At 33.7% G+C, this 14,302-nt stretch overlaps 2 protein-coding genes across 2 annotated transcripts; both read left to right on the forward strand.

The window, feature by feature from the left end:
- Window positions 1-3,559: 3,559 nt before the first annotated feature.
- On the forward strand, window positions 3,560-8,136 carry LOC106778348 (probable sugar phosphate/phosphate translocator At1g48230). The gene is made up of 9 exons (XM_014666311.2): window positions 3,560-4,177; window positions 4,260-4,367; window positions 5,297-5,328; window positions 5,416-5,466; window positions 6,237-6,298; window positions 6,376-6,637; window positions 6,993-7,258; window positions 7,330-7,424; window positions 7,638-8,136. Exons 1-9 carry the CDS (start codon window positions 4,094-4,096, stop codon window positions 7,827-7,829), a joined length of 1,152 nt encoding a protein of 383 aa, XP_014521797.1. The 5' UTR covers window positions 3,560-4,093; the 3' UTR covers window positions 7,830-8,136.
- A 3,351-nt stretch (window positions 8,137-11,487) lies between these two features.
- LOC106778334 lies at window positions 11,488-13,283 on the forward strand. The gene is made up of 4 exons (XM_014666284.1): window positions 11,488-11,892; window positions 12,005-12,228; window positions 12,323-12,580; window positions 12,755-13,283. Exons 1-4 carry the CDS (start codon window positions 11,488-11,490, stop codon window positions 13,281-13,283), a joined length of 1,416 nt encoding a protein of 471 aa, XP_014521770.1.
- Window positions 13,284-14,302: the final 1,019 nt, after the last annotated feature.

The raw sequence follows: 14,302 nt of genomic DNA on the forward strand, positions 1-14,302 counted from the left end.
AATGTATAACTCCTAAAAAAAGTAGCTTCAAAGGTTGTCATCTTCATTCTAATTCTAGCTATGTTCTATTTTTAGTTCTTGAATTATTGCTACAAATTACAGAAAGAAACTTTCAAAGGTTTACTTGTAAAATTGTTCCAAAAATTATTACTATTATCTAGTTAGCTATTCATCTAATTTTGCATCTTTCAAAGAATCCAATGAGAGGAATTATAGAAAGTATAAACATCAATGTTTAAATATACAGCACCTCCTATAATACATAAAAATTAAATCTTCATTCCTGGTTATTAAAGATTCAATATAATATATAATAAATTAAAAAAAAAATATGCAAACTCATTTCTAAATTTTTTTAAATTTCAAATTTTCACAAGTTTGGAATTATTTTTACAATCTGTCTCTTTCTTTTATTGTTCCATCTCCGTTTTCTTGCTTTCTTCTCTTTTTCTTCTTCTTTTCAAAGATTCTTCAAACATCCTTCTCAAACCATATATATAAATAAGTGGTAACATATAAAAAAATAATAATAACGTTTTTTAAGTTAGTTTTCTTAATGTGTGAATGTCATAAAAATTTTAATTATATTAGGTATTTGAAAATGTATATTATCAATTTTAATACTAAGTTGACTGTATGAATGTTTAAGAAAAATAATACATGTTTTTCACATATTTTGTTGTTAAATATGTGTGTCAATTTGTTAGGTCAAATGCTTAAAAATATCTTTGAAAAGGTTCTTATTTTTTTATGAAGAGAAGTAGTCATTGAAAATTATCCATACTGTGGAAAAAATCAATTAGAGATTATCCAAAAAAAAAAAAATACGTTGTGAAAAACAATTTTTACTAGCAAATTATTTGTGATTTTTTTTTTATCGTGGAAAATTTATGAGAAAAGAAAAACATTGTTGTCCATAAATTTAAAGATTTTTTCACATATTTTGATAGTGAAAACTTTGAGATTTTATTGTAGTTCTTAAAGATTTATGAGATGAGATTATGATATGGTGTGTGCACATTCATAATCCATGTCCAAGAATGATAATCCAAAAACGTGAGAAACTTGCCATGTATTTTTTTTAGTTTTTGAAAGTGTAACACATATGATCGATTCTCATAACATTATTTTTAATTTTAGAAAAAAAGAAAACTATAATTGGGGTATGACGGGAAAGAAATAATGCAAGATATACTGAGAGTGGATTTTGAGAATGAGAGAATCAATTATCTCACACAAAAAAAAAAATGCAAATACCTGAACCGAATTGATTTCCATCTTCCATCATAAACACATAATCAATTCCCTCTCCACATATTTATATTAAATCGATTCAATCTTCCATGAGAATCGATTGTGATGTTTCTTTTCACCTGTTTGTGGTTTGTTGTGAGTATTTTTGTTTGTGGATTTTATGAGTGTCAATCAGTTTTACTTATTTTCACACTAAATTGAAAGTCCATAATTTTTTGTTATTTCTTGGGTTGTGATCTTGAGGCTGTAAAGGTAGTGTGATTTATGTACTGAAGAAGAAGGAGTGTTCTTCAGAAGGAAGAAAAAAATTGTATAATGAAAATAATAATAATAATAATAATAATAATAATAATAATAAAAATAATAATAAAATTTATATAACATTTATTCTCAAGGATAAAATGGTAATTATCTAATTTTATCCATTAAAACATTGTTTTAATCTATCATATATATAATTTTCTACAAACTTTCATCTTAAATCCAAACACATCGTTAAAGATGTTTTGTTTTAGACTTTATTTTGTTATCCATTATCAAGTCCTAATCTCTTAAAACTAAACTAAACTTACATGTATACATCTTTCGAATCTACTTACTACCTAGTCCTAGGAAGCCACTCAAACTCAACCACCTCATTGATTGACACTTCCCTTGTCTTTATGAACATTTTTTAGCTTAGATGAGTGAGCACTCGTGAAGAATCACATGATGACCTGTTACTGTTTTGCTTTAGGTTATTTTTAACTTATATATTGGAATTGGTAGAAGACATACTTGATACTAGTCGGTATTAAACCATCGAAAACTCTTAAAAAAGATTTTGACAATTGAGAAATGAATGCAATAAATGATCAAATGACAAAAATGCATCTCCTACTTATAAATTTTCTTTACGACTCCTCATTTCCCACCTCTTGAATCTCAACAATTGCATCCCCCAATATCTAATGCCAGAGGAGTCAATTGTTGGACTCTTATAGGTCTGACATCCATCAATCAATTCTCTTCATTGTTATGCTTCTCGATGTTGTGGGATTAGTGTATATATATATATATATATATATATATATGGGTACATAATTAAAAAAAACACAATTTTTCTTTGTACATGACAACCAAAACAAAGACTGAAGGCCAACATCATGACAATCAGGCCAAAAATTGACATTATGACAACGTTCTAAAACATTTTAACATAGGACATGTTAAGTGTAAGAGACTAATGTATTGAAAATGTCCAAGTACATCTCAACTCTGTCAATATAAAACTTTTAATACATCTCAACCACCATGATCAACGTTTATTTGATCCAAACCTATAAGACCAAAAAAAAATCATATTGATCACTGATATTGGTAAATCATGATAAGTTAAATAAAAAAATAATAAAACAAAATTAACAAGATAAATAGACCATAAAAATAATAAAACAAAATTAACAAGATAAATAGACCATGTGGTCCAAGCTCATCCAAATAAAAAGCATAACACATTCTACTAAATATACTAATTATCACATTTATTACTATCTGCCACGTTTAGTTTATTTGAGCATAAAATGTCTTCTTCAAATAAAACTTTGATTAGAAGAGTATCTTTAAAAAAATTGAATTTGAGTATTTAGATTTGGAGTTCTTTCAATATATATTCAACTTTATAAAAATAAATATTTTATTCAAATTCTTTAAAATCACGTTTTGAGACAACAATGTTTTTTTTTTCAATAAAGAATTTTTTTCTGAATAATGATATTTAGACAACATTGTTTTGACAACATTTGAACATTGATTATATGTCAATCTGTGATAGGTCAAAAAATTACTCCACAATCAATAATAATTATAAACATTATTGTGGAATAATTTTTGACAATCACATATTGACACATAATCAATGTTCAAATGTTGTAAAAAAAATATTTTCTAAATATCATTATCCTTCTTTACGCTATCTCTTAGTTTTACGAGTTTTTGACAATATTGACATTAATTATGAAATTATAAAAGTTACATGTTATTTAAATTACTGTTTCTTTTAAATTAATATTGCTACGATAAGTTTCTCTATGAGTAGCAGGGGGATGGGATATGTTATGTTTCTACGTATACCCCTTTATACTATTTCATAATTTATATTTTGCCATTCCACTATTACATATGAATAAAATAAAAAATGACAATTTTCATATTAAAAAAAGAAGCTGAAATAAAATCAGAGAAGTAATAATTACAACAAATAGTGTAATGAAAATAAAAAAAAAATCAGTAAAGTTATATTAATTTTCTTGGTACCTCCCTCCCTCCATAGCCCAAAGAATGGGTGGGATTTACAGTTCACATCACCATAGTTTTTCTTTTGAGAAAATGGAAAGTAAAATGGTTCAGAGAAAAGCAGCATAATGCTAAAGAGAGAAAGAGAGAGGCACATGGCACGAAGAAGCTCCCATTAATGACTCACTTGTTTCCAAAGTGGTAACTTTCTTCAGCCACTTCCCAATTACCTACCACATTCATCTATTCCGTTCACACCCCAGTCCCTTTCCTCTCAGATTTCCATCATCCCAATTTGCAATCTGTAATATTTCTTCTCCTCCTCTTATAATATATCTATATTCTATCAACTGGGTACCCTCTCACCATTCTCCCTTTCCCTTGAGGGTACCCCAGAAACAGATCCGATCCACATCATTCTCATTCTCCATTAAAGCATAATTTTTTACCATTATTACTGATTATTGGTATCTGGGTTTCGCTCTAAGTGCCGTTTGGAACATGCCATTGCACAGTGCTTAGTGTTGAAACCCTTTTTCCCCTTTGTCCAAACCCACCAAATAAAATGATTAACAAACCTCTTTTTCTAACATATGTGTACTTGTTCGTGTACATCTTGCTCTCATCCGGCGTCATTTTGTACAACAAGGTACTCACCATTTGGCCATGGTTTAAGAAAAGAAAGATGGTTAGTTAGCTAATGCTATTTTTTTTTTTTTTGGTTTTGTTAGTGGGTTTTGTCGCCGAAATACTTTAACTTTCCCCTTCCCATAACGCTCACCATGATTCACATGGCATTCTCTGGGGCAGTGGCATTTTTTCTTGTTCGGGTCTTTAAGGTAACCCTTCCTTTTCTACTAAAGTCTTCGTTTGTTTTGGTTATTAATGATTAGTTTGTCTGTGATTGATATTGTTGATTTGTGAACTTGCACCACGTCCTTGTCGTCATTATTAGTACTACCACTCACTGCAAGATGAGAGCGCGATGGGTGTGTTGTTGGGTTAGCATTGTGTATAGTTGACTCTTTCTGTGATCCTCATCACACCGGTTTAATCTAATTACATGAACTAATTAGTTCCTTAATTAAATATTTATAACTATTACCTGCTTTTAGCTTAGAGTTGATATATTTCGGTGAAGAATGGAGTGATTTCTCACTTACATTAGCAACCAGAGATTGTATGTTGGAACCCAATTCGAATTGAGATTCTGCTTGTGAGATCTCACTCATCAATTGAACATATTCGTTTAAAGAGGAGGAAGATCCTAAAATAAGTGATACTGATTGATTACATGATTTGAACCACAGTTCTTGAAGCTGAGTTTGCTCATATACTGGTCAACCTTGTTGTTGCTGTCAAAAGTTAAAATGTTAGCTTCTTAGAATATATTGCAGCTAACAGTGATACATCCTACATTACGTACAAGTTGGTATATGTAATGGGTTGTTTCTTTAAATGTGAATTCCACGATGTTATGTGCAACTGATGACAAACAATAGGAAGCAAATGAATGGTATGATACAGAAGAGAATGTTATGAATTTGTGGGGTAGTTCGTATGGCTTTTCTGATTATTTTTTTTACTTATCTCTGCACATACACACATTTTTTGCTTTCACTAGGATTTTGTACTCTACATACAATATAAAGCCTACACTCTATGCTAGAACATTTTTCCATCCATCATCCCTAAGCTTGATTATGTTTCGTCATCTTATTATTTGGTTGCTACCCTCATCTATATCCCTTTGTTTTTGTTATTGCAGATTGTGTCTCCTGTCAAAATGACATTTGAAATGTGAGTGTGCCATTGATTTAAATCCTTCTAGAGTTATATTTGTCCTTAGTCAATCTTCTTTCTAAAACAAAGTTCCTCCTGTGGCAGCTACGCAACTTGTGTGGTACCAATAAGTGCTTTCTTTGCATCTAGTCTTTGGTAAGCACTGCAGCTAACTGTACTTTTTTCTGTACATAACTTGTTCACTCATTTCTTAATTGTTCTTAATTTGACCTTGTTTGATTATTGATCTCTCTCTTTACCATTCAGTTTTGAGATGTGAAAAGTTAACTGGGTTAGGCATGTTGACGTAAGATCCAGTAACATCTGAAGCCTCTCATTATTAAATTAATTACATCTGAAATTGTTAAGTCAAGTGTGGTTCAATAAATTTTGTATATGCTAGAATGAATGTTGATGGTTTAAATCGGAGAAAGCAGTCAGCTTGACTGCTGTAAGGTATGCCCATTGCAACGCCATCCAGGGATAATTCTACTTTTAATACTGTTATGTTTGTAAAATGTTTTCTCAATTATTCGTGTTCTTATTCCAGCATTCACTATACAAATCTGTTAGACTGATACTTTTAATTTGAAGTTCAATGTTCTTGAGTACCAACTCTCCTCAAAGAATATAGTATAATCAGGTTGATCATTGGTTGCCTAAAATTACTTTGCATTCTGTACTAAATGAAAGAACAGTTCAATAACATAGAATATTGTTCATTTTTGGTAATATATATAATTCAAATTTCAAACGTTGATGTTTCTATGAAATTATGGATGCTCCTTTTGCATAGTGCTAAAAGTGAAAGATTACTTTGTTATCAAGCACTATTGTCTTGTGATTTTACACATGCCTGCCAATATTAATACTTTTGAAGAAATAATTATTTTTACGAGCAATATGTAATGTCTTTGGGTATACAGGTTTGGTAACACTGCCTACTTGCACATCTCCGTGGCTTTTATCCAGATGCTCAAAGCTCTGAGTATGTTTTTTTAAATTTCACATGTTTCTCTTTCCATCTGAGCTCAATTTCGTTAACCCAAAATCTTGATATTTCAGTGCCGGTGGCAACTTTCCTTATGGCTGTTTTGTGCGGCATTGACAAAGCAAGGTGTGATGTGTTCTTGAACATGTTGCTGGTCAGTGTTGGAGTTGTCATTTCCTCCTATGGGGAAATTCATTTTAATACAGTTGGTACAGTTTACCAGGTCACAGGCATCTTTGCAGAAGCTCTAAGACTGGTCTTAACACAAGTCCTTCTGCAGAAAAAGGGGCTGACTTTAAATCCTATTACAAGCCTATATTACATAGCTCCCTGCAGGTATTTATCATCATATTCTGGAACCAAACAGAAAATATGGCAATTAATCTGTTACTAATGAATAGTAACCATCTAATTGATTCATGATCTTCTGGACTTAATATCCAAAGATTTAAATTGCACAATTTTTTTGGCAATACAGACTTCACAATATGCACATGTATAGGTAATCGGTAGCCTGTTATTGAATGTTCCAAGTTTTTCTAATTATGCAATTCATGACATAAATCTAGTTTATTGCCAAACTTTTTGGCTCAAACAAATAAGCGATGTCATTTTTGGTCTGAATGCATGCTTATCAACAAACCCTGCATGCCATGTGTGTTGCTAAATTCGTTTACTCTGTTATATGCAGTTTTGTGTTTCTCTTTGTGCCTTGGTACCTTTTGGAGAAGCCAGTAATGGAAGTTTCACAGATTCAGTTTAATTTCTGGATCTTCTTTTCCAATGCCATATGTGCACTAGCCTTGAACTTCTCAATTTTCTTAGTCATTGGTCGAACTGGTGCTGTAACCATCCGGGTTGCTGGTGTGCTTAAAGACTGGATATTAATAGCTCTGTCCACTGTCATATTCCCAGAATCTACAATAACTGGGTTGAACATAATTGGTTATGCAATTGGTAAGTTTTGTTTGAATCATAATATTCTTCAATTACCCCCTCCTCCTTACCCTTTCATATTTTTTCTGCAGCACTATGTGGAGTTGTGATGTACAACTACATAAAGGTTAGGGATGTAAGGGCCTCTCAATTGCCTGTTGAAACTATTCCAGATCGGATCACAAAGGTCTCAAATCCTTCTTTCTTCTTTCAACATTTAACTAGTTCAATTTAAATATATAATCCTACTAGGGCAATGCTAAACTCACTTGTTTAACACAAAGGTCTTAAAATTTTGCTGGTATAAGTTAGATGCATGATCCTACTAAGGCAATGCTAAACTAAGATTTGTATAATGTTGATTAAGATGTTGAGTAAATTCTTTGTGACATGCATGCAGGACTGGAAATTCGAGAAGAAGTCATCTGATATTTACGTGCCAGATAACATTGATGAGAATGAGGGAAGCAGTGGAGGTAATGGAACTGCATCTGATATGAAAATTGATGAAGAAACACCACTTATTTCATCATCAAGGTTATCTCATATTGGACGTACGCAGTTAACCAACCAATATGCAACAGGAAAGTGAAAACTGAAATAGAAGATTATAATAGAAGAGTACCCTTTTGGAGAAAGAACTAGGAAGGGGAATGCATCTGTGTTCCTCATTCTTTTTAGGCAATAGGTTTCATAATTAAATCATATGTTTGTTATGTGTAATTACTTGCCCCTGTAGAATGCATCATCTCTGATTTACCATTCTGAATCATGGTTTTTGACAATATAGGTAAGGGAACAAATTGGTACTTTTTGTTTGATAGCTTTGTGTTAAATTTTCAAAATTAGGCTTTGTTTGAATTACTTTTATTTATTAATTACATTGCAATGGAAAATGATATTCATGGTGCCTTTATGTATATACTTTGTAATCCTTGGTTTTCCTTCAAGATTTTGCGGGAAGAATGAACAAGCTTTCTACTAATTTAAAGTAAAATATAAGAGAAGAGGGACATTGAGCTTCCAATGAATTTGTAAAATCACAGCTTTTGGTACACTTACGAGCATGTGTATGAAATTTCTTCATTATATTGTTTATGAATAACTAAATAAAATGAGAATAGTTGAAATAATATGTTTATTCACAAAGACTTGTGAGAATTTTAACGACTAAGTTAAATTAGTCTTATTTCATTTTCTTAATGTTTTACGCTTTTAAAATGTGTGTATATTTTTCAGAATGTTAAAAACACAAACTTTTAAGAGTATTTTTTGAAGAGATAAAATTTTTTAATAATAAAAAAAACGAAAGAATGACTTGAAATAGTGAAATTTATTTTAATTTAATTGGAGTTAAAAAATGATTAACAGAAGCATAGTTGTGAGGTTATGGGAGTGAAATATGTAAATTATTACGAAAAGTTAAAAGTATTTTAAAAAAAATGATAAATGTCATTCTAAATAAAAGTGTAGTAAAGAAGGGACGTGTAAATAGTAGAGGCTTGAAATAAGGGCCCTGTTTTATGGTCCACATTGGAGGCTATTAGCCTATCAGAGCTTTTGCAAAGGATATTGAAATTTTCAGATCTAAGTTTGTAGATTCCCACCACAGAAAAGTCTATTATCTATTCATTTAAAATAGAAAAGCAGAAATAACAACTGTTTACTTAAACAGTAATAAAAAGGTTAAAACCACTTAGGCGTTCCTGTTTTCCTAAGGTCTTCCCACTTTGGTCCCTTTCTTATAAAACATCCCAATTAAGTCCTTAAAAGTGCCAATTTGGTTGAAATGAACCCTTGCCGTTAAAATTGAGTAACAGTGTTAAATGTAGGCAGAGTTGGATGGACGAGGTGGCAACATAAAAAAGTGTGGCGGATAACTGAGTGGCACGTGGCATAGTTAACTGATAAAATGAAATTAAAAAGGGGATTAGNGTTAGTAAATTAAAAAAGGGGATTAGGGTTAGTTAATTAAAAAAGGGAATTAGGGTTGAGTGAATTAAAAAAGGGGAATTTGGGTTCTGGTAAATCAAAAAGGGATCTGAGAGGTACCATCTGAAAGTTCATTAGCAATNGTAAGTGGAGACGATCCANAGTTGGACTTCAATCGCGGTTTGGAGNTTGGCCATTCCCTATTTGGACTTCAATCGCGACTCGNTTGTAGGTGTCCGTCAAGTGGTTTGTCTCGAATTTGCTGGAAGGTTTGTCTTGAATCTGATGAAACAATATTATTTAGCTATGAATTTTATATTGGATTGTGATTGTTTACGTTGTTATCTGGGGATGGCTTTTTTAATGTGGGGTTTGGGTTGTCTGAAAATGTGCTGTATTNTTTTTGNGGTTGTGGTCCCCCTGTCCCCCCATAGTTATAGATAAGNTTCTTTTNTCAGTATGACTTTANTAAGCGGTGTGTTTTGTCCTTTTATTTTCTTGGTANGTGTAGAATTTTGTTTACGGTGTTGTGAGTCATGGACCACATAGAAGTAGTATTTCATCATGGGGGAAAGTTCGTGAATGAGGGCTGCTTAAAGTATGAAGGGGAAATTGAGACACTTTGTTTTGATCCTGACGTATGGAGTTATTTTGTGGTAGTGAGTGTAGTCAAAAGTCTAGGGTACGATGGTTTTAAAGAGTTATGGTATTCTGTTGGTTGTGGTCCAGTCTTAGATGATAGGCTATAAGCATTGACTGATGACGTTGGTGCCATGCAAATGGTCACGTTAGCTCACATAAATGGACGAGTTCATTTGTACGTAGTGCACAATGTGTCTGAGGCTGAAGTCACTCACATGATTGAGTATAACGTTGATGGTGAGGGTGAAGAGTTGGATGAGGGGGTACCTGGTGATGGTGAGGCTGAGGAAATTGTTGGTGAGGTTGAGGAAGTTGTTGGTCAGGCTGAGGAAATTGTTGGTGAGGCTGAGGAAGTTGATGGTGAGCAAAATGGGAATGATGTTCAGAGGACAAAGGCAGCTGAAGTTGAACTTGATAGGGCAGAAGCAGATCGTATTGAAGTTGATAGGGCAGAAGGAGATGGTATTGAAGTAGATGGTGATGAAGTTCAGGCTAATACTTCTGAGGTTGATAGGGTAGAAGCAGGTGAAGTTGAAGTTGAAGTTGAGGTTGAAAAGGATGGTCAGATGGATGATGTAGAAGTTGGTGATTGGAGTTCAACAGAAGAAAGTAATGGTGAGATGGATAATGAGGATGGGTTAGTAGATATAGATGTTCAGTGTGATGTAAGTGAAAGTTTTAGTGATTTGGAGGTTGAGGTTGAACCTTTTCTACCTGGTTGTGATTCTGATATGGATGAGGAAAATATTGATTCTGGTTGGAGGACATCAGATTGTACATGATGAAGAGATGGGCAGCTAATAAGTCAAGGGTGACCTTTTTTAAATCAACAACTTGTCCTAAAATTCTGAGTAGATTACAGAAGGAGGCACTACAAACAAAGAACTGGGTTCCAAGGTATCCAAAACTATTTGATTGGTATATACTTGTTTATTTTTACATGGACATCATTTAATTAATGGTTGTTTATATTGACAGTTGGTCTGCACACAAACTTTTTGAGATCAGACATGTGTCCCAAAGTGGGGACAACTTTGTGGTGGATATAGATACATGTACATGTTCCTGCAGGAAGTNAGTGTGATGTAAGTGAAAGTTTTAGTGATTTGGAGGTTGAGGTTGAACCTTTTCTACCTGGTTGTGATTCTGATATGGATGAGGAAAATATTGATGATTCCAGTTGGTTCAATGATGATTGGCAATCTGATGAGTTAATTTCTTCTCACAATAGTGATGAAGACAGTGAGCACGAAGGGTATGGGAATTTTGCCACATTTACTCAACCAAAGAATATGGTTGATTTTAACTGGGAAGTGGGAATGTACTTTTTGAATAAAGAANACATCCTTGATGCCATCAAAACTTATTCAATGGAGAATGGNAAGAATTTGAAACTTGTCAAGAATGATAAATCACGAGTAAGGGTTAGATGCTTGGGTTCAAAAGGAGAATGCCAATGGATGGCATATTTTGGTTTCATGGGTGCGGTTAAATCATGGCAACTGAGGACTGTGGTTGACAAACATAGTTGTAGTAGGGAACACAAGGTTAGACTCTTCAATGCGAAATGACTGAGTAGAAAACTAGAAAAAACAGTGAGAGAAAATCTTAATGTGAAGGGTGTTGACATCAGAGACAAAATTTCTAGGAAATGGAATATAGCCATATCTAAGAATATGGCTTATAGGGCCAAAACATATGCATCAGAGGAGGTTGCAGGTTCATTCACTGAGCAATATACCAGAATATTTGATTATGCAAATGAGTTATTAGCAAGAAACCATGGGTCTACAATCAAAGTAAAAGTTGAGCCTAATGATGGGAATGATGGGAAAGTAATATTCCAGAGGTTTTACACATGTCTTCAAGCATGCAAAAATAGCTTTCTTTTATGCAGGCCAATCATTGGTCTTGATGGAGCGTTCTTGAAAGGCAGACATCATGGTGAGCTTTTAACTGCTGTGGCACGAGATGCAAATGACCAGATGTTACCATTGGCCTATGCAATTGTTGAAGTTGAAAACAAGGACACGTGGACATGGTTTCTGGAGCTATTGATTGAAGACTTAGGTGGTCGAGATGTGTGTTGTGGACTAACTATCATGTCAGATCAACAAAAGGTTGTTTCCTTTTTAGTTCTTTTATTTTCACCTTATACAAATAACTTCATCTAATTAAGCATTTGATTGATAGGGTTTAAGATATGCTGTTGAAGATGTTATTCCTGGAGTTGCACAAAGGTTTTGTGTAAGGCATTTATATGCCAACTTCAGGAAAAAATTCCCTGGAAAAAACTTGAAAAGGCTCATGTGGAGGGCAACTACAGCAACCCATCCACAACAGTGGGAGACTGAGATGAGACATATGAAAGAGGTTAATGAAGATGCTTTTAAACATTTGATGTCCATTCCTCCAAGGTTTGTCATTCTTACTTAATACTAGTTATCAAATTAATTAATACAACACTTGTTTTCATATTATCTAAGTTAAATATTGTTATCCTTGTTGAAGGTTTTGGTCAAGATCAAGGTTCACAACCACAGCTCAAAGTGATACCTTGGTAAATAACATGTCAGAAGCTTTTAATAGCGTTCTAGTAAACACAAGGACCAAACCAATTATTACACTGTTGGAGGACATCAGATTGTACATGATGAAGAGATGGGCAGCTAATAGGTCAAGGGTGACCTCTTTTAAATCAACAACTTGTCCTAAAATTCTGAGTAGATTACAGAAGGAGGCACTACAAACAAAGAACTGGGTTCCAAGGTATCCAAAAATATTTGATTGGTATATAATTGTTTATTTTTACATGGACATCATTTAATTAATGGTTGTTTATATTGACAGCTAGTCTGCACACAAACTTTTTGAGATCAGACATGTGTCCCAAAGTGGGGACAACTTTGTGGTGGATATAGATACATGTACATGTTCCTGCAGGAAGTNGTCTGCACACAAACTTTTTGAGATCAGACATGTGTCCCAAAGTGGGGACAACTTTGTGGTGGATATAGATACATGTACATGTTCCTGCAGGAAGTGGAGCATCAGTGGAATTCCATGTGTGCATGCATTGACAGCAATGAAGTTCCTCAACCTAACTGCGGAGGACTATCTACCTGTATGTTTTAAGAAGTCAACCTATGAAGAGATGTATTCCTCCATTATATACCCCATTAATGGAAAACATCTATGGGAGATCACTCAATGTCAAGATGTCTTGCCTCCACCAAAAAGACAAATGTCTGGTCGTCCTAAGAAGAAAAGGAGATTAGAGCAATGGGAGTTGAAGAAAAGTTCTACCAAAATGTCTAAAGGGGGCTTACTCAAGAGATGCACCATCTGTAGGGAATGGGACACAACAAAAGAAATTGCCCAAAACGAATCCAAGGGCAGCAAGAGGGAGAACCCAACACAGTTCCTCAAGCTCAACCAGATGGACCAGAAACACAAACAACTTGATGCTTAAAATATTTTGTAACAGGCCACATTTTAATGGTAGAATATGTCATAGGCCACATTTTGATCAAACCATATTTTGTTTACCAGATTTTGTAATAGGCCAGATTTAGTGGTACCATATGTAATTGGCCACTTGAAGAATGGTTGATGTAATTGGCTGTATGAATAATGAAAGATTATCTTTTGTTAATTATATCAAAATCTCTGTTTCAGTGTTCAAATTCCCTTGCTTATTTTACTTCTGTATTCAGATTGATTTATATCAGTTGATGTTACTGTATTCAGATTGCTATATATCAGTTAATGTGCCAGTAAACAACTTTGATAAATGATCTTTGATCAGGTGCAATAGTTTGAACTCATGCTTTCTAAAATAACATTTTCATTAAACATATCAAGCACTACATTATACATCTTAAACATCTGAAGCATTACATCTTCAGTGCACAAAACATTAACATTACCCAAAACCTACATCTGAAACACTACATTTGCAGACCAGATCCTGCAACTAATACCAAAACAACCCAACTAAGTACATTGTACTGGCCAAAACCTACATCTACATACATTATCAAACCCTTCTCATGAGCATTGCAATTATAATCATGTTCATTATAAAGACAACACTAACAACCACAACCAAATATTTCATCCAACTTTGCAGACCCATAACAGCTTTCTCCACATCAAAGCTCTGCTTAACACCTTGGTTTTCAAAAGTCTTCACCAACCTCTCATCATTTGCTTCCAACACCTCACAGCTCACACTTTCTTCGACACCCCAATCAGTAAACCACTTGAAGAAGTTGCATCCTCCATTTTCACTCCCCATCTTATACCTAGGGCAACCCCAGAACAATTTCCCTCGATTCTTCGTCGTTTTGGCAGTCCTCAGCACACTCTTCTCTCCACAATGGCAGATCAGCGATGCATCTTTCTTGCTCCAACCTCCATCTCCTTAAGAGCTCGAAGCAGAACGGAAATGCTTTCTTCCGCATGCATTGCAAGTTGAAGAGCAATAGG

This window comes from Vigna radiata, unplaced genomic scaffold (genome assembly GCF_000741045.1).
Source record: "Vigna radiata var. radiata cultivar VC1973A unplaced genomic scaffold, Vradiata_ver6 scaffold_401, whole genome shotgun sequence".
NCBI lineage: Eukaryota > Viridiplantae > Streptophyta > Magnoliopsida > Fabales > Fabaceae > Vigna > Vigna radiata.

Bases quoted from the DNA above. Each gene is read 5' to 3' on its own strand.
- LOC106778348 (XM_014666311.2), top strand. From the start codon at position 4,094: ATGATTAACAAACCTCTTTTTCTAACATATGTGTACTTGTTCGTGTAC. The intron at 5,467-6,236 runs GTAAGCACTGCA...TTGGGTATACAG, and splicing joins TTCTTTGCATCTAGTCTTTG to GTTTGGTAACACTGCCTACT. The intron at 7,259-7,329 runs GTAAGTTTTGTT...TTTTTTCTGCAG, and splicing joins CATAATTGGTTATGCAATTG to CACTATGTGGAGTTGTGATG.